This window comes from Miscanthus floridulus, chromosome 17 (assembly GCF_019320115.1).
Source record: "Miscanthus floridulus cultivar M001 chromosome 17, ASM1932011v1, whole genome shotgun sequence".
NCBI classification, from domain to species: domain Eukaryota; kingdom Viridiplantae; phylum Streptophyta; class Magnoliopsida; order Poales; family Poaceae; genus Miscanthus; species Miscanthus floridulus.
Genome location: NC_089596.1, coordinates 90,764,777 through 90,790,671, shown reverse-complemented (window position 1 = coordinate 90,790,671; position 25,895 = coordinate 90,764,777). Strand labels below are relative to the sequence as shown.

The window sequence follows — 25,895 nt, the reverse complement described above, 5'->3', positions numbered from 1 at the left end:
TGCCGTCGAGGTGCACCGAGTGGAGCATTCCGGAGAGAGGTTGATGCGGCGCGGGGCCTCCCTGGGCAGCTGGGGTCCACGGGAGATGCTGGGCTGGCCCTCAAGCCTCCGGTTGCTAAAGTTGGTGGTAGGGAGAGACTGGACAGCCGCCTGGGCCAGCGCCAACTCTCCTCCCAGTGTGATAATGAAGTCTAGGTCACCGAAACACACGTGTGCGCCTGAGACCCAGCTGATTGCGTGGTCAGCCATCTGAGGCCTAATTTGGAACATGCAAAGGCCCCTACCTGGTGCACCAACTGTCGGTGTTTCGAACAAACACCGGCTAGTAAATTTATGATTATTACGCATTATGCCTGGATGGTGCACTAAAGGACACGAGGTTTATACTGGTTCGGGCTGAACGTCCCTACATCTAGTTTGCTATAGCTGCTCATGTTATTAGTACCGAAAATGGTTCATAGTAGGGGGTACAAAACAATCAAGAGAGGGATGAGTCCCAAGTCTCTAATGGAATGATAAAAAAGGTTGCTGAGAGCTTGGTCGCTGCTCAGCTATGTATGAAGTGTCGTGTGTGTTCAACTTATCCCTCAAGAGTTGGTCCCCTTTGTTGGAGGAAGTGCACCCCCTTTTATAGATGAAGGGGACGACTTTACAAGTGAGAGGGAAAGGGAGCGTATGCCACCGAGCCTTGTTGTCCATGTCTACTGAGCCTTGTTGCCCACACCGGCGGGTACCAGATAATGGTAGGTGCCTACAACACTGTCGATGTCACTGTAGAATGTCAGGGTGGTTGCAGAGTACTGCTCCGCATAGGGTATGGTCTCTGGTACAGTGGTTTTGACTTATGAACCTTGCCTTGCCTTTCTTCACACGTCTTCTAGTTCCTACGAGCCCCGGTCTAAGGGACGTGGGGTCAGAGTTGGAAGTAGCATTTTGGGCTAGGCCTTCCAATTGGAGAGGGCGTCTAGAGGCCAAAGCAAGTGCTCCGATAGAAGTGGTGGGCCCAAGGGGTCAAGGAGCGAATGACGCTCCTTTCGGACCATGGCGCGGTGATAGTACATCCATCATTGTAGAGGGCGCGAGTCTCTTCCTGGATCGTAGTGGTTGTCGTATGTCTATGTCAGGTTCTGTGTCTGAGGGCTGAAGGCAGTGCCTACAATACTGTTCGGACTCTACAATACTGGAGTGGTCTAAAGTGCCCATCCCATCATACCCTGGCAGTACTTTTCCTACCACGGCGTAGGGCATGGCCCTTGGTGCTGTGTTTGACTTGAATGTCATGTCGTACCCTGTGCTCATCCTTATGAAGGCGCAGGGCGTACTTGTTGGGTGAGGCAGAGTCTACCCTCAGCCATCGGGTGAGGCGGAGCTCACCCTCGGACATCGAGCAAGGCAGAGCCAGCCCCTAGCCATTGGGTGAGGCGGAGCCTATCCACAAACATCGAGCGAGGCGGTGCCAGCCCTCGGGTGTCAGACAAGGCGGAGCCAGCCCTCGGGGGTCGGGCGAGGCGAAGATAGCCCTTGGGGGTCGGGCAAGGTGGAACCAATCTTCCGTCGTTCGGGCAAGAAGCATAGTAGCGTTCTTGTCTAACCGAAAGCATCAACGTTTGAAGGTTATTAGTCCCACCTCGTTGGGTACCCTAGTATTAGGTCCCCGATAAGCATGTTTCATCGTCATAGTCAATTGCCGATAGATTTAACAGCTACAACACACCACTCTATTCTGAAATAGATACTTGACTTTGGGTCTTCTTTTGTCTAGAAATTATAGGCTTTCCCTTAAACCCATGCTGGCTACATGTTCTCTAAACACATTGGGTGGTAAGTCTTTTGTAAGTGGATCCGCAAGCATCTTTACAGTACTTATATGCTCAAGACTTATGACATGATCCCGGACTTTATCTTTCACAACATAATACTTTATGCCAATGTGTTTGGCAGCACCACTTGACTTATTGTTGTGAGCATACTATACTACCAAATTATTATCGTAGTATAACTTAAGTGGTCTATAGGTGTTATCAACCACCTTCAAACCGGGTATGAACTTCTTTAGCCAGTTCACCTGCTCCGTTGCCTCATAACATGCTACAAACTCGGCATACATTGTGGATGATGTAGTAACGGTTTGTTTTGAGCTTTTCCATGAAATAGCTTCCCCTACGAGAGTGAATACATATCCAGATGTGGATTTTTTCTCGTCTCCCGCATAAATCTGAATATCCCACTATATGGAGTGAATCAGATCTTCTATACGTCATCTTGAGGATTTTCGTTCCTTGCAAAAAACACAAGACTTTCTTTACCAATTTTTAGTGTTCTATTCTAGGATTGCTCTGGAATTTGCCAAGTAACTCGGTAACAAATGCTAAGTCAAGGCGTATACATACTTGAGCATATTGCAAGATTTCAATAGCTGAAGCATATGAAACTGTTTTCATTTGATCAATCTCATACTAGTTCCTAGGGCATTGAAAATCCCCATATTTGTCGCCCTTGACTATAGGAGCAGGTGAGGGACTACATTTGTACATACTGAATTCTTTAAGATCTTTTCTATGTATGCCTTTTATGACAATCCTAATACCTCTTTACTTCTATCTCGGTGAATCTCGATCCCTAGAACGAACGAAGCTTCACCAAGATCTTTTATATCAAATTTTGAGGACAAAAACTTCTTTGTCTCCAGTAGTAGACTGACACCACTACTAGCAAGTAAGATATTATCCACATATAGGACAAGTTAGATAAACTTTCCATTCTTAAACTTTGCATAGACACAATTATCCTCAACATTCTCTTTAAACCCAAAATTTCTTATTGTCTGATCAAACTTCAAGTACCACTGTCTTAAAGCTTGTTTTAATCCATAAATGGATTTCTTTAGACGGCATCCCAATCGTTCTTTTCCTTCCATGATAAAACCTTTTAGTTATGCCATGTAAACATCTTTCTCCAAGTCACCGTTGAGAAATGCCATCTTTACATCCATCTGATATAATTCTAAATCGTAATGTGCCACTAATGCCATTATGATTCTAAAGGAATCCTTACATAAGACTAGAGAAAATGTCTCATTGTAATCAATGCCTTCTCTTTACGTAAAGCCTTTTGCCATAAGTCGTGCTTTATATCTCTCTATATTCCCTTGAGAGGCAAGTTTTGTTTTGTAGACCCATTTACAGCCTACTGTTTTGGCTCCTTTAGGAATTATTTTCAAGTCACAAACTTTATTGGCATTCATAGATTTCATTTCATTTTCCATGGCCTCAAGCCACATTGATGAATGATTACTTCTCATGGCTTCTTCAAATGAGGTGGGATCATCCTTCATTTGAAATTCCTCAGTGTTGTATACTTTATAGTCAGCAGGAATAGCTGATTTTCTAACTCTTTAAGACCTTCTCGGGGCCTCCACATTTGACACATCTTTTGTTTGAGGCTGTTGTTGCTCCCCCTCATGTGTGGCAATAGGTTCTATAGGATCCTGAAGAATAGGTTCCTCATCGTCATTCATTGTTGCCACAGGCGGAATAACAATAGGTGCTGGCACCATAGTATCTTGCACTGTCGGTGCAGCGACAATAGGTAGTGAGAAAAATGGCTCATGAATCATCAGAGTGGGCGCATACACCCGCTTCTCTTCAAGGTCAATTTCTCGAGCTACCATGCTTCCCCTCATTATTTCATCCTCTAGGAAGACAGTGTGTCTTGTTTTCACAAACTTTGTATGTTTGTCTGGACAGTAGAAATGAAAACCTTTTGACTTTTCTAGGTAGCCAATGAAATGACAACTTACTATTTTGGGATCTAGCTTCCCAATGTTTGGTTTAAATACTTTAGCCTCAACAGGACTCCTCCACACACGTAAGTGGTTTAGTGAGGGTACTCTTCCTGTCCATAACTCATATGGTGTTTTAGGCATCGACTTACTTGATACTCTATTGAGAATATGAATGGCGGTTTTTAACGCCTCCATCCATAGGCTCAACGGTAAGGTGGAGTAAGTTATCATACTGCGCACCATATCCATTAGGGTACGATTGTGTTTTTCAGCTACCCCATTCTGCTGAGGTTTGCCCGGTGTAGAATACTGGGCTACTATGCCATTCTCCTGTAAGAACCTTATAAAAGGTCTAGGAACTTGGCCATATGGGGTATGCTGACCGTAGTACTCCCCCCATGGTCGAACTTGACTATCTTAATCTTTAAATTGTGTTGGTTTTCAACTTCCACCTTAAATATCTTAAATTTATCCAATGCTTTTGTTCTTTCTATGATTGGATAAATATAGCCATAACGGGAGTAATCATCTATGAATGTTATGAACGAATCATAACCATCCACACTCTTTACAGGAAATGAACCATAGATGTCTATGTGAATAATCTATAAAATTCCTGCGCTTCATTTGACATCTTTCTTAATTTTCTTTACATACTTTCCTTTTATGCATTCTCTACATTGTTATAAAATTTAAGAACTCTAATGGAGGAAGAATATCATTCTTAACTAGTCTTTCTATTCTCCCCCTCAAAATATGGCCTAAACGACAATGCCATAATTTCGACGACGCATCATGAGCTCTCTTTTGTTTTGTGTTTACATCCTCAGATGAGGATACATTCTCATTGTCGCACGCAACATTTCCATCATCGCATACAACATTCACATCATCACGTAGTGATAACAAATAGTATTTGCTCTCTTATGACACCATTTCCAGAGTACCCCTCTGTCACCAGCTGCTTTATTAGCTGGGTAGCAAATGTCTTTGAAGAGCCAGTGAACTGACTCTTTATTCTATCGAGGTAGTCGGTGACCGTGTCACACTCTAGGATTGAGCCCACAATTGCAGGCTCAATCATGTTCTTTATCACAACCAAATATTTCTTGTTGACAGTGACCCACTTCCTATGCTCAAGGTCATAGGACATCTTTTGGGATTCAAAATCCCTCTCTTTAGTTGCCCAAGCAGCATCATCCTCGTTTGTCTCCCTCATTGGTGCCACAGGCTCAGTGGGATACGATGAGATGACTATGCAGTCCACCTCAGCCAAGATGAAGGCCAGATCAATCTTTTTCTTTCACTCTGTGTAGTTGACACCATTGAGAGTGGGGATCTCTAACAATTGCATGTCTTGATTCCAACGTTGGTCAAAATTAAAATATACAACTATTCTTATACACTAATTCTACATCACCGTTGGACAAAAATAGAATTCATGCATAAAATCATTAAAATTATGATATTGTTATTAACAACGTTGGTCAGAAAATAACAACATCATTGTCGGGTTCATAAACCTGGGGTCCCTCGGGGACCGGCTTCTGCACCAAGGCTTGGCCCAAGAGTCTAAAAACAACAGGGCAACGGAACGGTCCAGCAACCGACTGGAAGGCCAAGCCCAAGAAGAGCAACGCCCGTTCGTCAACTACTTTAGCCCACCTCTCCGACCAGAGCACTCAATTCGGGCTTTAGCCGCCTCCCGACGACCTCTCTAATCAAAGGCCTACCCTGAGCCCTACTTTCGACTTTGACCCCGCATCCCTCCGACCGGGGCTTGTAGGAACCCTGCTCACCGCTCTTCTCCGACCGGTGCACTCAGAGCCGATTGGAGCCATCCGACCAGGGACGCCCGCTCGGTAGGAACCAGAAGACATGCGGAGAAAGGCAAGGCAAGGCTCACAAGTTAAAACCACTGTACCAGGGACCATAACCTGCATAGAACAGTACTCTGTAGCCACCTGACACCAACAGTATTATAGGCACCGACATCTCCTTCTATAGTATTGTAGGGGCCGCTAAAACTCCCATATGGTAAGACCCCCCGCGTGTCTCTAGACATCGATAGCGGTATGAGCACCAGGATTTGTCATACCAGGTGAACATAGTGAGACTCCTCTCATGCCTCTAGGCATCAAACAGTATTTGCAGGTACCGTCATCCACCATCCCTGAAAAAGGCAGCATGACCTCCTGTGTGTATCTAACATACTACAGCGACAACAACAGTATTGTAGGCATCTACCACTATCTTGTATCCACCGGTGTGGGCAACAAGGCTCGGTAGCATATGTACCCTCACCCTCTCTCTTGAAAAGCCATCCCCTTCAACTATAAAAGGGGGTGTGCTTCCTCCAACAAAAGAAGACTGAATGATCCAAGCTCAGTTCCTTTAGATTCATTAGTCCAATAGCTCACAACCACAGAACCGCCAGGTTCAGACCTCAAGCACGCGCTTAGCTCATAGCAAAGTTCCTGCCACTCTTGGCCCTTTCAGTCGGAGCCGACCAGACCTCTTATACACCCCATCTTTCCCCTTCTCGTTTGTAACCCCACTACAAACTTCAAGCACTTGGGCTCAGGAATAAAGTCACCGACCGACCCTGACTGGACGTAGGGCATGTTGCCCGAACCAGTATAAATCCTATGTCATTGAGTGCTAGGCCACCTTCGATCACAATGTACAACAAAACTACAAATATTCACTAGTTGGTCACTTTCTGCACCGACAGTTGGTGCCATCCATGGGGAAGACGTTGTACGTTCAACACTTTTTTGGTCATCAGATGACCCACTTTTCCACCACCCTCGCCGTGGCAGGCTCGGGCAATACAATTTGCTTCGACTCGTTGGAGTTTCCCACACTCTCACCCACCGAGATGCGGGTTCCACCTGTCTTCGAGCCATCCTAGGGCTTCCTCTTCAGAAGCCTAAACTTCGTCGCTGACTGGCTCGGCGTACTACACCTCCGCAAGGAGGCTCGTGACCCGGCACCTGTCGGAGGGACATCCTCCATCGACTTTGGGACGTGCAACTTTGACAACCCGGCATCTACACTTCATTTCGAGCAAACTCTTTGCTCAAACCCCACTCTAAGTAATACGCGTACTCTTATTTTCCCTTTATTTACTATCTCCCATCGATCACCTAGAGGGACTGCACCGCCTACACCACAAACACCGTACGATCGGTTCCCCTATGGCCTCATGTCCTCCGTGGATGCCTACACTCAGGGGATCCGAAGGGCACTGGCACCATCCCCACTCACATCTGAATTTATAGGAATGGTAGGCTTCACTCCTATTGTTTCCCACAAACTCCCGGATAACGAAGGTGAGAACGACGGTTCCAGCATTGGTGATATGGCACCCCACCACCATCCATCCTAGGAGTGCGCTATGGCGGACGGTCCAGGACAGCCGCTGGTGGTTGTGGAGTCTGTGCAAACTCACACCCCTCTAGACCCGCGTGCGGAAGCCCTCGCGTCTATGTAAGCGAACGCTGAGGAATTATGACAACGATGGTAGAATCAGCCGCCACCTGCGCCGGTATGATTGGTGCAGCACGTTGCGCCCCATGCACATGGCCCAGTGGGTGGCGCCCGAGGTCATGCTCGTCAGGTCCAGCACGACATCATGGATGAGGGGAACAATGTCCCACAATTTGCCCAGGCCAGCTAAAATATCGCTACTGCGGCAATGCTTTTGCGCGGTGTTCCCATGCCTATCGACCCCTAGGAGTAGATAGTCTACCAGAACCTCCGAGTTCTAGTAGAGGCCACCACCGTCCAACAGGCGGAAAGCTCCGTGTAATGACTCCGACCCATGCCCTCTCTCCCTACTGTGGGGACGGGGATGCACTAGCCAGATGGCTCCGTTCGCTCGCCGCTGCAGCCGATAGGCTTGGCTCGGTGTGCGGCAGCCGCATCATGGTCTGACCAGGCACCTGCTCCACACCAACCGCTGGTACGTGAGCGGCCCAATCCGCACCAAGATGCTCATAGCGTCATTAGTGACCAGCATTGGGCCTGACATGATAACGATGTCCACCATATGGCAACAGGCGACATGGATCCTGACCAAACCATCGAGGGAAGCGGTGAAACATGCCCCAGGCGTGGTTGCCGGCTAGATGACTAGAGCCCCATCCCTGAGGGCTTGGGGCCATGGGCCTTCAGCCGACATATCCGGAGAGCACCGTTCTCATAGCATTTCTGACCTCCCTCCAACATCACCAAGTACACTAGGGAGACAAACCCAGGTATTTGGCTCGAAGACTTCTACCTCGCCTATCGAGCCGAAGGAGTGGATGATGACTATTTCATTATCCAATATCTTCCCATTTGCATGGGGGAACATGTTCAGGCATGGCTCGAATTCCTTCCACATGACAACATCTGCGATTGGGCAGACCTCAAAAGGGTCTTCCTTGAGAATTTCCCGGGGACGTATGTCCACACGAGAAACTCCTAGGACCTCAAGAGCTATCAGCAGGAGCCCAATGAGCCCCTACGGGATTACATCCATAGGTTCTCCCAATGATGCAACTCCCTCCCCGATGTCGTCGACGCATACATCATCAGCGCATTCCTCTCTGGGATGAACTATGAGTCCTTGATCCATAAGCTTGGCTGCTTGAAACCTCGTACCACCCGTGACCTGCTTGACGTCACCACCAACCACGCCTCTGGCGAGGAGGCAGTCAGAGTGGTCTTCAGCGAAGGCCGGGACAAGCTCAAAGCCAAGCGCACAGACCCAGACGAAGGCCCCTCCACATAGAGGGGCAAGAAAAACAAAAAAGATCGACGTCGGTCGGACAGCCCTGCGCTGGTCGCCGTGGCCGATCACGCGGCCAAGCAGCCCCAATAGGGATTGCCTAACCACTTCAACAAACTCATGGATGGTCCATGCCCCAACCACGTCTACCCCATCAAGCACCTCTACAAGGAGTGCGAGCTCCTCAAATGTTTCCTATGACAGATCGATGGGTCAAAGGAGGGAGACAACAAGGAGCCAACAGCCAAGAAGGGAGGCATGACAGGCAAGGACGGAGACGGTTTCCCTAAACCCAAAGAGTGCATCATGATCTTCGGTGGGTCTGATGCCATCTAGACTAAACGCTAGCATAAGGTACGCTATAGGGAGGCATGCATCGCTAAGATGGCCGTCCCCCCTTCCTCAGCTGGTCAGAATCCCTGATCACCTTTGATCAGAGGGACCATCCCTCCTACGTCGCAAGATTGGGACACTACCCACTCATCGTTGACCCCATCATCCGCAAGAAGCGCCTCACCAAGGTGCTGATGGATGGGGGCAGCGACCTCAACATCTTGTACATGGGCACCCTCGATGCCATGTGCATCCCCCGATCAGAGCTCCGCCTGGTGGGCTCCCCCTTCCATAGGGTAATCTCGGGAGCGCAGGCATACCCGCTCGGACAGATCGATTTGCCAGTCACGTTTGGTAGCTAGGCCAACTTCTGCTCGGAGGTCCTCACCTTCGAAGTGGTGGACTTTCCAAGGTCCTACCATGCCATCTTAGGGCGGCCATGCTATGCAAGATTCATGGTGATCCCCAACTACACCTACCTCAAGCTGAAGATGCCGGAACCAAACGGCGTCATCACCATGAGTAGTGCCTTCTCGCACGCCTTCGCGTGCGACCGCAAGCACTATGAGCTCACCACCGCGGTCATCAACTCATCCGAGCTCCTACAGCTCAGGGAGTCATTAACCCTAGCAGTCCCAGACTACAACAAACCGACCTCCTCAATGGCCTTCTAGCCACTCGAGGAAACCAAGGCTATGGGTGTTGATCCCATAGACCTAGCCAAAACAGTGCAAATCGGGACCCAGCTCCTAGCCCAATAGAAATGTGAGCTCATCGACTTCCTGCGCGACAATCATGATGTCTTCGCATGGTAGCCTTCTAACATGCTAGGGATACCGCGGGAGGTCACTGAGCATGCACTACGCCTTATCCTAGGCTCAAAGCCCACCAAGCAATGCCTGCGTCGTTTTGACGATGAGAGGCGCAGGGCCATAGGCGAAGAGATCGCTAAGCTCCTGGCAGCCAGATTCATCAGGGAGGTTTTCCACTCTAACTGGCTCGCTAATCTTGTCCTTGTCAAAAAAAAGACTGGGAAGTGGAGAATGTGCATTGACTATACTAGACTCAACAAGGCTTGTCCAAAGGATCACTTTCCCTTACCGCGCATAGACCAGATAATCGACTCCACCTCGGGTTGTGAGATCCTCTCCTTTTCGGACGCCTACTCAGGCTATTACCAGATCGCGATGAAAGAGTCTGATCAACTTGCAACCTTGTTCATCACCCCATATGGTTCATACTGCTACATGACCATGCCTTTCGGTGTGAAGAACGCTGGTGCCACCTACCAAAGGTGCATGCAGCAATGCTTCACCGACCAAATTGACCCGCCCGATCAGCCTGATCAGGCCAAACGGCCAAAACCAATAATCGCCGTGTATGTTGATGACATAGTGGTCAAAATAGCTCAAGCGTGCGATCTAATCGCAAACTTGGCCATGACATTTGTGAACCTCCGAAGGTTCAACATTAAGCTGGATCCCAAAAAATGTGTTTTTGGGGTTTCGAAGGGGAAGCTGCTCGGATACATCGTATCCGAGCAGAGCATCGAGGCCAACCCCGAAAAGATCGCAGCTATCTCCAACATGGGTCCCATATGCAATGTCAAAGGCGTGTAGAGGCTCACCGGCTGTCTAGCTGCCCTAAGCCGCTTCATTTCCCGGTTTGGTGAACGGGAGATACCACTCTACAAGCTCCTGAAAAAGACGGACACCTTCGTCTGGACTGAGGAAGCCCAGCAGGCTCTCGAAAGCCTCAAAACATCCCTGACGTCGGCCCCAATCCTCGTCGCTCTTGAACGGGGAGAACCCCTCCTCCTTTACGTCGCGGCAAGTAACCATGTGGTGAGCACTGCCCTAGTCGTTGAGAGTGAGGAACCGGGACACCAGCTCAAGGTACATCGACCCATATACTTCATCGGAGAAGTACTTACCGACCCTAAGGTCTGGTACCCCCAAGTGTAGAAACTCCTATACGCCATACTAATGGCGACCAGGAACCTCCTACACTACTTCACTAACCATGGAGTTACAGTCGTCACTTCATACCTGCTCAGAGACATCATCCATAACCACGATGCCATGGGAGGAATCTCCAAGTGGGCACTTGAACTCATGGGCCATGACATCAGATATAGCCCCCGCACCGCTATCAAGTCTCAGGCTCTTGTGTATTTTGTCGCCGAATGGACGGAGGTCCAGTTACCGACCCCAGACGTCACCCATGAGTACTAGATAATGTACTTCGATGGGTCCATAATGGCGCCTAGCTCAGGGGCCGAAGTGGTTCTGATCTCCCCAGATGGGAGTAGGCTCTGCTACGCCATCCGCCTCCACTTCTCAGCTTCAAACAATGCCGTAGAATACGAGGCCCTTATCAACAGGCTTTGCATTGCCATCAAGCTCGGTGCTACGCGACTCTACGTTCACGGTGACTCGGAACTAGTTGTTGATTAGGTCATGAAGGAGTCCTCCTGCAAAAGCCCCCTCATGACAGCATACTGCCAAGAGGCGCACAAGCTCGAGGACAAATTCTAGGGGATCGAACTACATCATGTCCCTCGAAGGGACAATGATGCCGCTGATTTCCTCATGAAATTGGCCGCCAGGCGGGATCCATCCCCAAGTGGGGTCTTCATCAACGACATCCATGAGCCATCCGCCAGCATCCTGGAAGGTCTGACCCGGACACACCCCGATGCCTAGCCGGCGCTTGGGGGCTCTGACCCCGATGCCCAGCCAGCGCCTGGGGGCTTCGACCCCAGTACCTCTACATCACACGTCGCCGTACTAACACTTGATCAAACCGACTAGCGAGTACCGCTACTCGCCTACCTCCTCAAGGAGATTCTCCCGCTCAAAAGGACTGAAGCCCGAAGGATCGCTCGACATGCAAAGACCTTCATCACGCTCGGTGACAAGCTCTACAAACAGAGCCCATCAGGAGTACTCATGAAGTATATCCCCATCGACCAAGGGAGGCAGCTCCTCCTTGAGGTCCATGCTGGCATTTGCGGGCATCATGCAGCCCCAAGGTCGCTGGTCGAAAAAGCCTTCATCCAAGGTTTTTACTGGCCAACCGCGCTACGAGATGCGGAGGAGGTCGTCTGCAGGTGTGAAGGATGCTAGTTCTATGCTCGGCAAACCCATTTGCCGGCATAAGAGCTCAAAACCATCCCCATCACCTGGCCATTCGCGGTCTGGGGCCTCAACATGGTAGGACCCCTCAAAAAGGCCCCATGTAGTTTCACTCACCTACTCGTAGTAGTCGACAAATTCACCAAGTGGATAGAGGCCAAGCCCATCACCAACATCCGGTCAGAGGAGGCAGTCAAATTCTTCCTCGACATCATCTACCGGTTCGGTGTTCCTAACTGTATCATCACTAACCACGGGACTAACTTCACCAGAAAAAAGTTTCTAGACTTCAGCAATGGATATGGTATCAAGATCGACTAGGCTTCGGTCGGACATCCACGAACTAACGGTTAGGTCGAACGTGCCAATGGCAGGGTCCTCCAAGGACTTAAGTCACACATCTTCAACTGACTCAATAAGTACGCTGGGCGATGGGTAGCAGAGGTTTTGGTGATCATCTGGAGCCTAAGAACGACCCTAAACCGATCCATGGGATTCACACCCTTCTTCCTGGCCTACAGAGTTGAGGCAGTGTTGCTCTCCGACCTTGACCACGACGCACCAAGAGTAAAGGCTTTTGACCATGACCGAGCCATGGAGTCTCGACAAGACACGGTCGACCTACTTGAAGAGGCCCACGAAACGACCATCATTCGCTCCGCTCGCTACCAACAAACCCTCCGTAGGTACCACGAAAGGAAGATCAGGGGAAGGATACTCAAAGTCGGCGATCTCGTACTCCAAAGGACCCAATCAATGAAGGAAAAACACAAGCTCTCTCCACTATGGGAAGGGCCCTATACGGTGATCGAAGTAATCCGACCGGGCACCTACCGACTGGAGGACAACAATGACAATGCTCTCACCAACACTTGGAACATTGAACAGCTACGTCGTTTTCCCCCTAAATTTGGTCTAACCACCTTTTTTTAGTTAAACACATGCTCCTGTAAGAGCACCCCGGCCCAAACACTTTTAGCCCAGGTCACTCAGGGGCTCCATAAGGGAACAATAATAAAGATTACCTCCCCTTTTCTTTTTATTATCACATAATAAACAACTTTGTCCCCGAACGGAAACACATTCCATGTCTCTGATTACCCTACATAACTCTGTTCTTACTCCCAACTGAACGCACCCCGCCTTTCCCTATGAATACGAGCAGTCAAGCCCCACGGGCCACACCCCAGACTCCTAAGGTCTCACCCTACGGGACAAACGGACAGGTATAGGAGAGAAAAAATAAGAATGAAGGTTATGCTAGGATATAAATAGAAAAAGGATATCCTGGTTCTGTCACAAGGATAGTACTGATGTATTCATTAATACAAAAAACTATTCCACGAGGACTCACCCACAAACTTAACTTTTACATTTTCTACTAATGCAAATACCACTGCGACTACCAGGGATCCGCTCGGTTCCACTCCCTCGGCTTCGGCAAGCACAACAGGTACCTCAAGGGTGTCGCACCCATAGATTCTCAGTAGAAGAACATGGAGCTCCTGACCTTCTCATGCAAACGATGCAGCTACCAAGGTAGGAAGCAAAGGGATGCCCCATGTGGGCCGTGCTGACTCCATCAAGGTGAGCATGTGTTCATTAATACAAAAACTATTCACACAAGGACTCACCCACGATTGACGAGCGTAGGTCTCGGTCAGACATTTCCGACTGAAGCTCTCCGAACCCCGTCACTTAAGCCATCAAGGTGAGCACTACCAACCCCCTCTATTTCCTTACAATCATTTCATACATCCATATGCGCATTTCATTCCATACGCCCATGCCTCTCGGACGATTTGGGCCCTGAACCACCCGGGGGCTCGGGAACTAAGCATCGCACGTGCAGCAAAATGCATCAGAACGCTCCGTGTTGCATCACAAAGTGGCGGTTGCCTTATTCAACATGAGTAACCAACAGAGCCAAGGGAGAAAACCATAGATGAGCACCATGCGGCCCTAGCCTAGTCCAGCAAACTGGGTCATCTCAACCTTCTCGTTCGATCCTGAACCTCTCGCCAGGCCCACAGAATCTCCATCGAGGAGAGGTCGTGAAGCCACCCGAGTCGGTCTCTAGAACGACCTAGGCATCTACTGGGTTGCAGGTAAAGGAGTAGTGGAATGTCACAAGAGGGCTATGCCGGCCCCATCACGAACAATGGACCTAGATTCCACTCGATCACACCCGTTAGCGAACTCACCGAGCTAGTCTTCGAGCCCGAGCGATCGGGACAAGCGACAAAACTCAGCCCCTCCGATTGTGAGCAACCAGATGGGGTAACGCACATAACTCACATCGACCCCCACGAAGGCCCGACAGGGCTTGGGGGCTCAAGACAAATGCCAAGGAAATCGACCTCGAACTCGCCAGATCCACGACTATGACTCGCCCGGTCCCACGGTGCGCACCGACACCAAGATCCACGAGCATCGCCTCGTCCAATCTTTAACTAACTAACTACGCTTCGTCTGCGTTCCAAAAAACCCTAGGACCGTGACCCCGAACTCACGTCAATAGGATCTACGACATCCAGCTATGGCTTGGGACCGCGACTCTGAACTCATGTAACGGCTTCACTTCTGACTACGTTCCAAAAACCCTAGGACCGCGACCCCAAAATTGCATTGACAGGATCTACGACATCTGGCTATGGCTTGGGACCATGACTCCAAACTCGCGTAACGGCTTCACTTCCGACTGCGCTCCAAAAATCCAGGGACCGTGACTCCGAACTCACGTGAAAACTAACTGAACTAACTACCTCGACTACCCAGGCTACGCCGAGGCCGAGATCCATGACTCTAACCCGCTCGGTCCCATAGCGTGCACTGATGCTAGGACCCACGGTGTCGGTCTTGTCCAATCCCTAAACTAACTATTTATAAACCACAGTGCGCACCGACGCCAGGGTTTGTCCGAACTAACTCCCTCACCCGATCCCATGGCGCGCATCGACGCCAGGATCAGTGAGCTCTCTCACGACCAAACTAACTCCCTCACCCGATCCCATGGCATGCATCGACGCTAGGATCAGTGAGCTTTCTCGTGTCCGAACTAACTTCCTCACCCGATCCCACGACGCGCATCGACGCCAGGATCAGTGAGCTCTCTCGCGTTCGAACTAACTTCCTCGCCCAATCCAATGGCGTGCACCGACGCCGGGATCAGTAAAGTTCTATTTTCAATTCAATCTTCGTGCCTAAAAATGCATCGGCTGCACAACGACGCCTTGGTTGACAAAATTCCATCTCAAACTAAAAACACGCAGACACGCCCGCTAAAATAATACCCCTAGGAGGTTCTGCCCAAACCGCTTGGGGGCTCGGGGGCTACACCCACGGGTGCGCTCGTACGCACCCGTCGGCAAGACAAAAAATCCCCTAGACAATTCTACCCGAATCACCCGGGGGTTCGGGGGCTCCTATTGGGTTCATAAACCCAGGGTCCCTCAGGGGCCGGCTTCTACGCCAAGGCTCAGCCCAAGAGTCTAAAAACAACAGGGCAAAGGAATGGTCCATCAACCGACCAGAAGGCCAGGCCCAAGAAGAGCAACGTCCGCTCATCAGCTACTTCGGCGCACCTCTTCGACCGGAGCACTAATTCGGGCTTCAGCCACCTCCGGATGGCCTCTCCGATCAGAAGGCCTGCCCCGAGCCCTACTTTCGACTCTGACCCCGCATCCCTCTAGTCGGGGCTTGTAGGAATCCCACTCACCGCTCTTCTCCGACCGGCGCACTCAGAGCCGACTGGAGCCATCCGACTGGGGACGCCCGCTCGGTAGGAACCAGAAGACGTGCAGAGAAAGGCAAGGCAAGGCTCACAAGTCAAAACCACTGTACCAGGGACCATACCCTGCACAGAACAGTACTCTACAGCCACCTGACACAAACAGTATTGTAGGCGCCAACATCTCCCTCTACAGTATTGTAGGGGCCGCTAAAACTCCCATACGGTAAGACCCCTCGCGTGTCTCTAGACATCGATAGTGGTATGGGCACCAAGATTTACCGTACCGGGTGAACATAGAGAGACTCCTCTCATGCCTCTAGGCATCAAACAGTATTTGCAGGTACCGATGTCCACCATCCCTGAAAAAGGCAGCATGACCTCCCGTGTGCATCTGACATTCTACAGTGACAGCAATAGTGTTGTAGGTGCCTACCACTATCTTATACCCGCCGGTGTGGGCAACAAGGCTCGGCAGCATACGTACCCTCACCCTCTCACTTGTAAAGCCATCCCCTTCATCTATAAAAGGGGGTGCACTTCCTCCAACAAAAGAAGATCGAATGATCCAAGCTCAGTTCCTTTAGATTTATTAATCCAATAGCTCACAACCATAGAACCGCCAGGTTCAGACCTCAAGCACACGCTTAGCTCATAGCGAAGTTTCTGTCACTATTGGCCTTTTCGGTCAGAGCCGACCGGACCTCTTGTACACCCCATCTTTCTCCTTCTCGTTTGTAACCCCACTGTAAACTTCGAGCACCTGGGCTCAAGAATAAAGTCACCGACCGACCCTGACTGGACGTAGGGCACGTTGCCTGAACCAGTATAAATCCTATGTCATTGAGTATTAGGCCACCTCCGATCACAACGTACAGCAAAACTACAAATATTCACTAGTTGGTCACTTTCTGCACCGACAATCATAATCATGTCAAAATCACTAATTCTACATTAGCGTTGGGCAGAAATAGAATTAATGCATAAAATCATTAAAATTACGATATTGTTATTAACAACGTTGGTCAGAAAATAACAACATCATAATCATGTCAAAATCTCTTTTTCTCCAATTAAATATCACGTTGGTTCAAAATAACTGGAGAATAAACAATTTCTTTAGCAGTGGAAAAACTAATTCAATTTAATGAATTTTTCCCATAGGAAAAATCTCTTTTCTATTTTCTTTGAGCTATTTATCCATTTTCTAGGAAATAAAACTTTTACTGGAAAAGGAAAAAAACTGACTCATTTCTTTCACTGTTTTCGGCCCAACCGGCAAAGCGGCCCACGGCCGCGTGCGCGTTCTCCTTCACGCTCCTGCGCGCCCAAGCCACAACCTGGGCCTGGGCCGGGAAAGTGGCTTAGCGCTCGCGCCCGCCTAGGCCGAAAGCTGGCCCGGCCGTTCACAGTCGCTCGATCAAGATCGTGGGCTCAACATCTTTTTCGCGCGAACAAAGCCGCCGCTGCGGCCGTCTCACCCGAAACCCTATCTCATTTTCTTTGTTCTCTTTCTCTTTCCTCCTCAACGCCGTAGAGAGAAGGAGTAGCGCAGCAGCCATGGAGGCTGGAGGAAGTGGCGGTGCCGCCGCGTGCCCCTTCGCCGGTGCGTGCGTCCACCCGAGGGTGAGCGCACCGCCGTCGAAGGGCTACGCTACGGTGCCCTTGACACCCGAGGCCCGAGGCGTAGGCCGCGTGGTGGCGTGACCTCCCGGCCGGGGTGGTTCTTCCCGCGCGACATCTGAGCAACGCCGGTGGTGGTGACCACGGCAGGTGAGCCCCAGGTGGGCCCCCGTGCCGTCCGTCCTTGCTTCTCTCTCTAGGGTTGGGTCTTAGGGTTCGGCCAAATCCGAACCCACTATTCTTCTTTCTAAAAACGTTCTTCTTTTCTATCCCAACACGCGATCTACGAGTAGCCGCCCCTCTCGGCCTTCTTCTCTCATTCTGGATTTTCTTCTCTGTTCTTTGCCGATTGGGGATTAGGGTTAGGGTTTGACTCACTAGAGTCACTATTCATCTTCCCCAACGAGTCCGTCTTCTTCTTACTTCTTTCCTTCACCCTCTAGGGTTAGGGTTCGGTGACCCTCTTTTAGATCCGAAAACCGAATCTCTCACCTCGGCTCTATTCTTTTCTTGCCGCGCGCCGGCGAAGACGGCGGTGCGACGTCTTTCCCCGCTCGGTGGCGGTGGTGACCGGCAGTTGAGTGACGCCCGCCACCCTCTCGGTCTCTTTTCATTTTCTTTTACCCGGTTAGGGCTAGGGTTTCAATTTGAACCAGATCGAACCCTCTGTTACTCTTTGATTTTTTTTTCAATTCTCTATCCCATACTAGATCTACACACTGGCAACCTTGGCTCTGGTACCATTGTTAGAAAGTTCTAAACTCTAGGTGTAGATCTAGCGGGTAAAACAAACATCTGCTGGTGTACCTTGGTAGCTATGCGCCTGCAGCGACCGAAGATGAAGTGCAGTCGCAGTCCCTACGGCGACGCGAGGTACAGCGTCCCGGTGGTGGCACTGCAGAGGCGACGACGAAGTCGGTGGGGCTTCCCGTCGCTGGCAGCACCCTTCTTTAGATCAAATTAGTGTTTCTCTATATGTGGTTACTGCGGCTCAGGTCAACCTCGTGGTTAGAGCCTTGGTCCCTACGTCTCTTTATAGTGCTGTGCGACAGGAGCCCACCAACCATATTAGGGTTGGGCGCCCCCGATCAAGACGTAGATCAAAGGGCCCAATAGACCGGTGGAGATCAACTAACACAAGCCTTCCCAACCGGATGCCCTAGAGCCTCTGAAGACAGCCATGGCAGTCGCGAGTTGGAGGTATCATCATCTCTGTCAGTTCTAAACCCGTTGAAGACGATGGTTATGCTGCAAATTATCTGATAGATAACGTCCTTTGCAGAGTAGACTACGTTGTGCTGACAAGTGTTGATCGGGATGACCTTCCTGATGGTGGAAGCGGCCCTTTTGCTCAAACAGTCCGAGCTCTTAAGGTTTATCCCTTGTTGGCAAATGGTGAACTGGTAATTGTGTGCATCTACCATGCTGAATATATTTTGTTTTTTTTCTCTTTTCAGGAGTTGAAGCCTGGGATATTGGTGGAGTGCCTGACTTCAGATTTTCGAGGTGACATGGGGGCAGTTTCATCTTTAGCAAACTCTGGTTTAGATGTATATGCTCACAACATTGAAACTGTGAGGAGTCTGCAGAGAATAGTTAGAGATCCCCGAGCAGGGTAACGCACATCTTTATTCATTTCTGTCAGAAGATTTCCCAGTTCCTACTCTGTATGGAATCTAGAGTACAATTTTATCAATACATACTCCTAGTGATTGTGAACCCATTTAAACCTTTTTATAGTCAAGTTCTACAATACAAATCATGGATGTCTGCAAGTCCTAATTTTGAAAAACTGAAGTCCAATGATAATTATACAAAACCAAGTTTTATAAAACCAGTGAATCATTGCAATGGCATTTGGCTAAGTCTGTTTTGTTATACCTGGTTTCTACCCCCCCCCCCCCCCCCCCCCCCCCCCCCTGCAGATATGATCAGAGTTTAGCTGTTCTGAAACATGCAAAGATTAGCAGAGTGAGCATGGTAACGAAGTCCTCTATTGGTTGGTCTAGGAGAGACAGATGAGGAGGTGAAGCAAACAATGGCTGACTTGAGGGCTGTCAATGTTGATCTTCTGACCTTGGGACAATATTTACAGGTTTGATCTTCACCTCTCTAATATTTTTATCCTTCCTGTATTCCCCCCAGTTTTCCAGCCGTTCTTGTTATAACACTGTACACTGAAAGCTCCTTGATTTTAAAGCCCACAGAAAGACACTTGACAGTTAGAGAGTATGTGACTCCTGAGAAGTTTGATTTCTGGAAGGACTACGGAGAATCTTTAGGTTTTCTTTTTGTGGCTAGTGGACCTCTGGTAAGCATAACACAATTTGCTCTTTTCAAACATTTCATCTCAGATTCTCATAAAAGGAATTCTGTGCTTTAATAGCGTTCTTGAGAAACAAATGTTTGGTGGACGTGCAACTTCTTATAGCAGAGCAGTATAACATGCCATTTGGTTTTGCTGGTACGTGTTGAGTTGCGATCCAAATTCAGTTATGTACAAGATAAATGCTAACTTCTGCTGGAGCAAAGCGAAGCCCGTCGCTCGGGAGGCTTGGGCCGAAGTGAAGCGGAGCCCCCCGTGGTATGGATCGTCGTCTATTAGGGTTTTCATCTCTATATATATCTCCTGTAAGCCGTCGTCTTGGGATAAGAAAAGTTGTAAATCTCCGACGTTTGTAACCTCATCCGATATAGTGAAGATTTGCTGGCTGGTGCCCGTGGTTTTTTTTCTTCTTCATTCGAAGGGTTTTCCACGTTAAAATCTCGTGTCCCCTGAGTTTGATCTACTGTTCTTCGTTGTTTATATTGCCTATCGTTTCTAACAGTATGGGCTGTTAGCTATTCAGTACTCACTAGCACTTACCTTTCTACTTGATGGATGTTTTGTCAGGTTCGGTCATCGTATCGTGCAGGAGAGCTCTTTGTCCAGAATTTAGTCAGACATAAAAAGAAAGAGCTTGAATCTACTAAGTCCTAGCTATATATTTTCAGGCCACTTCTGTTCCTTGGTAGCAATTTCTACACTCAAGATTGTATTAAGAGCATCTCCAAGAGAGGTGCTAAAAATAGATACCAAATCATTTGATTTAGCCATTATGTAAAATAGAAAACCTCTTAAAAAGACAATTAACTGCAACAGCATTTCTAAATAGCTCGCCACATCATCTTTTTAGAAGCACCATGGCGCACGCACTAGTCCGCCACCGGAACGTCACCGGGCCTTTGCTTCCTCCGTGACCGGCCAGCGGCCACCTAGACACAACCATCACGGTGGTAGCTCGGCCCGTTGGCTAATTGCACCTAAGCTACAGCAGCGACCATGCTACGTATTGGCCCCATTCGGTTTGCTGAAACTTGGTTGAATTGGCTGAAAAATACTGTTCTGGCTGAATTGTTGTGAGAGAAAAACACTGTTTCGGCTGAAAAAAAAACAAGCTAAATAATGCGGATTATAAGTTAAGCCGAACGGGGCCATTGACGCCCGTGCATCCGGCCATGGCCAACTGCAGCCGGCCTTGGCTAGCACTCGGAGGTCGCCCAATCTATCAGAATCGAATGTAGCTGGTTGGAAAAGGGATTGGCGCCGTCTGACTAGCAAGGATGGGGAACGAGTATGTACAACGTAGGGTAGAGCTCCTGCATATGGCACATGCGACAAGCTTGCATAGTGCCACGGCGTGATTTTTTAGGAGCTCGAAGGTGCGGAGCAGCGTGGTGAGGAACACGCTCCGGAAAGGGCAGCCGGCGAGTTGGCGACTCGCGACGGGGAACGGCCAAGACAGCGCGGCAACAGGCCGCGTGTGTGCGAAGCCACACGGGAAAGCGAGATAGCAAGCGGCGCTCACTAGCTTTCTTTGGCCACCGAGATTCACGGAATAGACGGCTGGGTATTTTGTAGCACAAAATGTCTAAATCCGATTCAACGGTAGGAATAGCAACTCTCTTGTAGTTGCTCTAAGGATGGTGATGCAATAACCCGTCAATTCTTCAGAGTTTATGCCATTTGCATTTGGCATCATTGACTTGTCACGTTGAACATCCTGCAATTCCTTGTTTCCTTCGGCTTGCTTAAGACCGAGACAGCCAAAAATTTGGTTTGTATCATTTGCGGCAGATGCGTCATACGTGCATGGTAAAGTGGCCAAATAATAAGACACTCTCCTTGTGTTTTTACTTTTCTTGTTTCATGGATTTCTCCTTGTACTACTTTATCCAAATTGAACCCTTGATATTGGTTTGTACGGACAGAGCAATTTCGGCATCTACCAGCAGAAAGCCAGCCGCAAGGTTTAAAACGCAGACGTGCATTTGTTTTCCCTGCCTGAGGCGACCTTTTAATAATATTCTGATTTGTGATGAAGCAAAAGCGGAGAGATCCGACATCACGCACGTCAAAGGCACGAGGACGTGACATATAATGGCTGTTTAGCATAGGCATCACAACGGGTTGGTGGCGCAGTTGGCTAGCGCGTAGCTCTCATAGCTGTTGAGTGATCCTGAGGTCGAGAGTTCGAGCCTCTCTCACCCCAAAATTAATTTGGCCGGAGCCGTGATGAAACGCTCTGTAACACATGGGTCGTCACGATTTGTCATCCTCGCAGATGATACGAGCACCAATGAGCTTTGGCCTTTTTTTAAAAAATATATTTTAATTATTATTACTCCTCATTTTTCTTATTACTCTTCATTTTTTTCTTTTCTTTTCACCACGCAGGCGGCAGACCTGCGTGTATCAATTTCCAAGGCTCCTGCTAGATTTGCTGCTGCCTTGCAAGAATATATCAAACTATCAAAGGCTTCGTATCACAGATTTCTCAAAGTGACAGTAAAAGATTGAGAATGTAAAATTTCCTTCTTTTCCTTGTAACTATGTCAGAGTACTACACATTCATCTGTGCAAAGTATATACATCACACTAATAGCTGCAAACCCTGCATATGTTCAAGAGCTACAAACTGCAAACTGCTGCGGTGATCTACAGGTGATGTTCTACAGCTTGAATGCTGGCAAGACATCACTGCGAGAGCTCAGGAACGCCTTCTCAGTTTCCTTCGGTGCATTTCTGCGGAGCAAGCACATCACGTACTCCACCACCGCTGCATCACAAGGCAGTGTGATCCTGCGGCCGTCACCTGTGAACCCAAACTCCTCCTCTGACATCCTCAGCAGCTCACTGAAGACTACTGTGCCGAGGTATGCCAATGGGACCTCAAACCTCCTCCCGTTCGCAGTGTACACGGTGCAGTGATCCTTTTCTGCAATTGATGAAGTGGTGCAGAGCTGTCGGTCTCTGGTTGCTGTCTTGAGCCTTTGCCACTTGCTAATTGAACGATCCTCATAGGATGGATCATGGTTGGTTCTTGGTTCGGAGGCGTGGTGTTTAGAGATGCTTTGTGACTATGTGGTTGTAGGAACTTGTGATGGGGTGTCTTACCTGCTATAGTTCCTGGATATATAGGTGAAGAAATGGCCCTTCCCGGGCTTTGGTGTGGCGGTGGTCTCGGGACAAGGCCATGAGCTTCCTACGTGCGGGGGCTGCAAAGGTAGACATTGAGATTCAGATTGGACTTTGCTGGGCCATCAATTCTTGCACCTGTGATGACAAAGATAGTGGCATAGTGGTTGGACAATCGGGAGTTTGTGGCAATCATGCTGCCCCTAGAGCTTTGGTGGATAAAGCCTTTAAACAAGTATTTTATTGGCCGACCGCGCGCCGTGAAGAATGAAGAAGATATCATTCGGAAGTGCAACCACATCCAGCAGAATATGACATATGCATATTATTATTTGATTAGAATTACATGATTAATAAGAGGCACAACACTTACAGGCACCAAACGGTCACCAGATGAGCGTCCAATTCTTTGAAGTGGTAAACGTTCCACATGTCCGCGAAGCCAATCATGTGTAGGTACGGCCCATGCATACCAGGCACATCTGCACCGATCTTCGCGTAGACCATGTTTATTCACAAAGCATAGGCTCTTAGGATGATCTTCGCCAGTTGGCCCAACGGTCAATTGGGTCATTGATCCGTGTTTTGATCGGAGGCGCTCAGCCGATTCTCTTGGCTGATGGCCCCCGTCGTGCAGCGCCATAAAAGGACGGTGGGGGCTGGGGCACAAGACACGAGGTTCACTATAGCCGCCAGTTCTTCATCGAGTCTAACCCTAGACCGATCGAGAAGGGCGCTGTAAGCGACGGGAAGCTCCATCGCCTTCACCGTCGCTACAGCACCGCGCCTGCACTGCTGCTACCTACGACGACCTAGCGGGCGGGTCACGACTACCTCTACTCCGACCCACTGTGGCTACTACGTCACCGGCGCCTCGGCCGCGACACGGTTTTAGTGAGGTACATCAACAACTCATCCCATCTAAGTCAAGATTTACCCACTAGATCTGCACCTAGAGGTTCTAGAATTCCTATCAATGGTATCACAGCCGTGTTGCGAGTATGTAGATCTAGACTGCGGTAGAAAAGTGAAAAGAAATCAAGAAGGAGATGAATCGGATTGAACCCCAACCCTAACCCTAACCCTAACCCTAGATGGATGGACGGAGAAAGAGGAGGACCTACCCGGTTCCTCGCCGCCATCGCTACCGCCGCGCGTGGGAAGAAGCAGCCGAGCCACACTCGTCGCCGTGCGCGCAAGCCCCGGCCGAGGGCACCGTCACAGGACCGCTCAACGACGGCGCGCTCACCCATTGGGGAGCGCGCACTCCGGCGAGGAACCCGCGGTGGCGGCACCCTTCTTCTCCCGCATCTGCTGCTTTGAGGGTCGACAAAGGAGAAAGGGATCTAGGGTTTAGGCAAGAGCGCGTGTGGGGCGCAAAGAGCACCACCGCGGTGCCGCTCGACGGCGCCGCGCTCGGCTCCGGCCGCACAGTGCACCGGCGAAGGGCACCACGGCAGCGCCGCCACCTCCTGCGTTGACCTCGGGTGCGACGTCTGTGGTATGCAACGAAGAGTAGCTAGAGTTAGGGTTCGGGGAGTGGAGCCATGCGGAGTCAAGGGCACCGTTGCCCAGACCGCTCGACGACGGCGCGCTCAGCCTTGGGCGAGCGAGCTCACCGGCGAGGGGACCGGCGGTGGCGCCACTCTGCTGTGCCCTGTGCCTCTCGTTTCTCCGTCGCGACGCTGAGGAAAGAAGAGAGAGAAAGCGAAGAGACAAATGAAGCTAGGGTTTGGGCGAACCGACGCGGCGGTGATTTTTATTCCGCCGAGATCGTCGCTCGACCGTCCGATCGAGATCAACGATCAAGACTGCTCGGGACTACCTTTGGCCTAGGCGGGGCAGCAGATTCTCGGCCCAGGCCCAGGTTACGGCCTAGGCGCGGGGGAGCGGGCGCGCGCGACGGGGAAGCAGGCCGCTGGGCCGCATTTTCGTCGCTGGGTCACGCGCGTGAACACGCAATAGTGATGGGCTGGGCTGTATGTACAGTAAAGATTATGAAATGTTTTATTATTTTCAGAAACAAATTTTGTTGATTTTTGTCCAGTTTAAATCTCTGTCAAAATTTGAACCAACGGGATAATTTTTTTAGAGAGCAGATGAGTATAGTAAAATGCTTCTGAAAAGTAGATAAATTATATTTTTTATGTTTCAGCTGCAAAGTTTAATGTTGATTATCTTCTAATTAAATTCGAAGCAACAGGAGAATTTAATTCGAAGAGCATTTATATTTAGTAAATTATGATTATGTTTATCCTCTAATTAAATTGGACGGGAAAATTCCAATTAGAGGAGTAGTCCGTTTTGTTTAAGTCAGATTATGGTATTATCAATTTCTGACCAACGTTGATGATGACAATATTATAATGAGTTTAAGTTTGAGGTTTAAATCTCTGATAAATTTTATATCAATGTGGTTAATTTTTCAAAGAGTAGATAATGAACAAGAAATGCTCCTGAACTAAAAGAATGTATTTTATTATTAATTTTCCGCTGCAATGATGTTGATTATCTTCTAATTAAATCGAATCAATGAAAGAATTTAATTTTAAAGAGTAGTTATATGTATTTCAAGTTGATTTATGAGTTTTATGCATTAATTCTATTTTCTGCCCAACGATGATGTAGAATTGATGTAGAAGCACCATGTTTATTTAACCGACGAAATCACTCAGCTGCATGCCAACGGGCTGCGATGCTGGGTATGTGAATGAAAAGGCTTAGTCAAGCCAGTTCAGGACTATTTTTTTGTTAGTTTATTAATTTTCTGATTAAATTAGAACCAACGGAAAGATTTAATTAGAAAATGAAGTATAAGTGAATATTTTTATAATAAGAGTTGCAATAAGTAACATGCATGTCTAATTTGGCCAACGTTGGATTAAGCATGTGTGTTTGTATATAGATTTATCCCACATGGGGAAAAGTTTGCCATAGTACTTATGCTAGTCCATCCTGTATGGAGTGAGAAGTTTTGTGATGATTCATATGTTTTTGTATCCCGCATAGCGAGAGAAGTTTGGGTAGCTCTTATGCTATCCTAGTATTGACCA

The 25,895-nt window shown here is 49.0% G+C and overlaps 1 protein-coding gene across 1 annotated transcript; it reads left to right on the top strand.

Moving 5' to 3' along the window:
* Positions 1-18,564: 18,564 nt before the first annotated feature.
* Positions 18,565-22,635, top strand: LOC136515964 (lipoyl synthase, chloroplastic-like). Its single transcript, XM_066509401.1, has 5 exons — positions 18,565-18,584; positions 18,667-18,787; positions 18,842-18,999; positions 19,530-19,695; positions 22,264-22,635. Exons 1-5 carry the CDS (start codon positions 18,565-18,567, stop codon positions 22,633-22,635), a joined length of 837 nt encoding a protein of 278 aa, XP_066365498.1.
* Positions 22,636-25,895: the final 3,260 nt, after the last annotated feature.

Excerpts from the sequence above, each read along its gene's own strand:
- LOC136515964 (XM_066509401.1), top strand. The coding sequence starts at position 18,565 with ATGGCAGTCGCGAGTTGGAG. Across the intron at positions 18,788-18,841 it reads TGTTGGCAAATGGTGAACTG|GAGTTGAAGCCTGGGATATT; the intron begins GTAATTGTGTGC and ends TTCTCTTTTCAG. Across the intron at positions 19,696-22,263 it reads TTGTGGCTAGTGGACCTCTG|AGTACTACACATTCATCTGT; the intron begins GTAAGCATAACA and ends TAACTATGTCAG.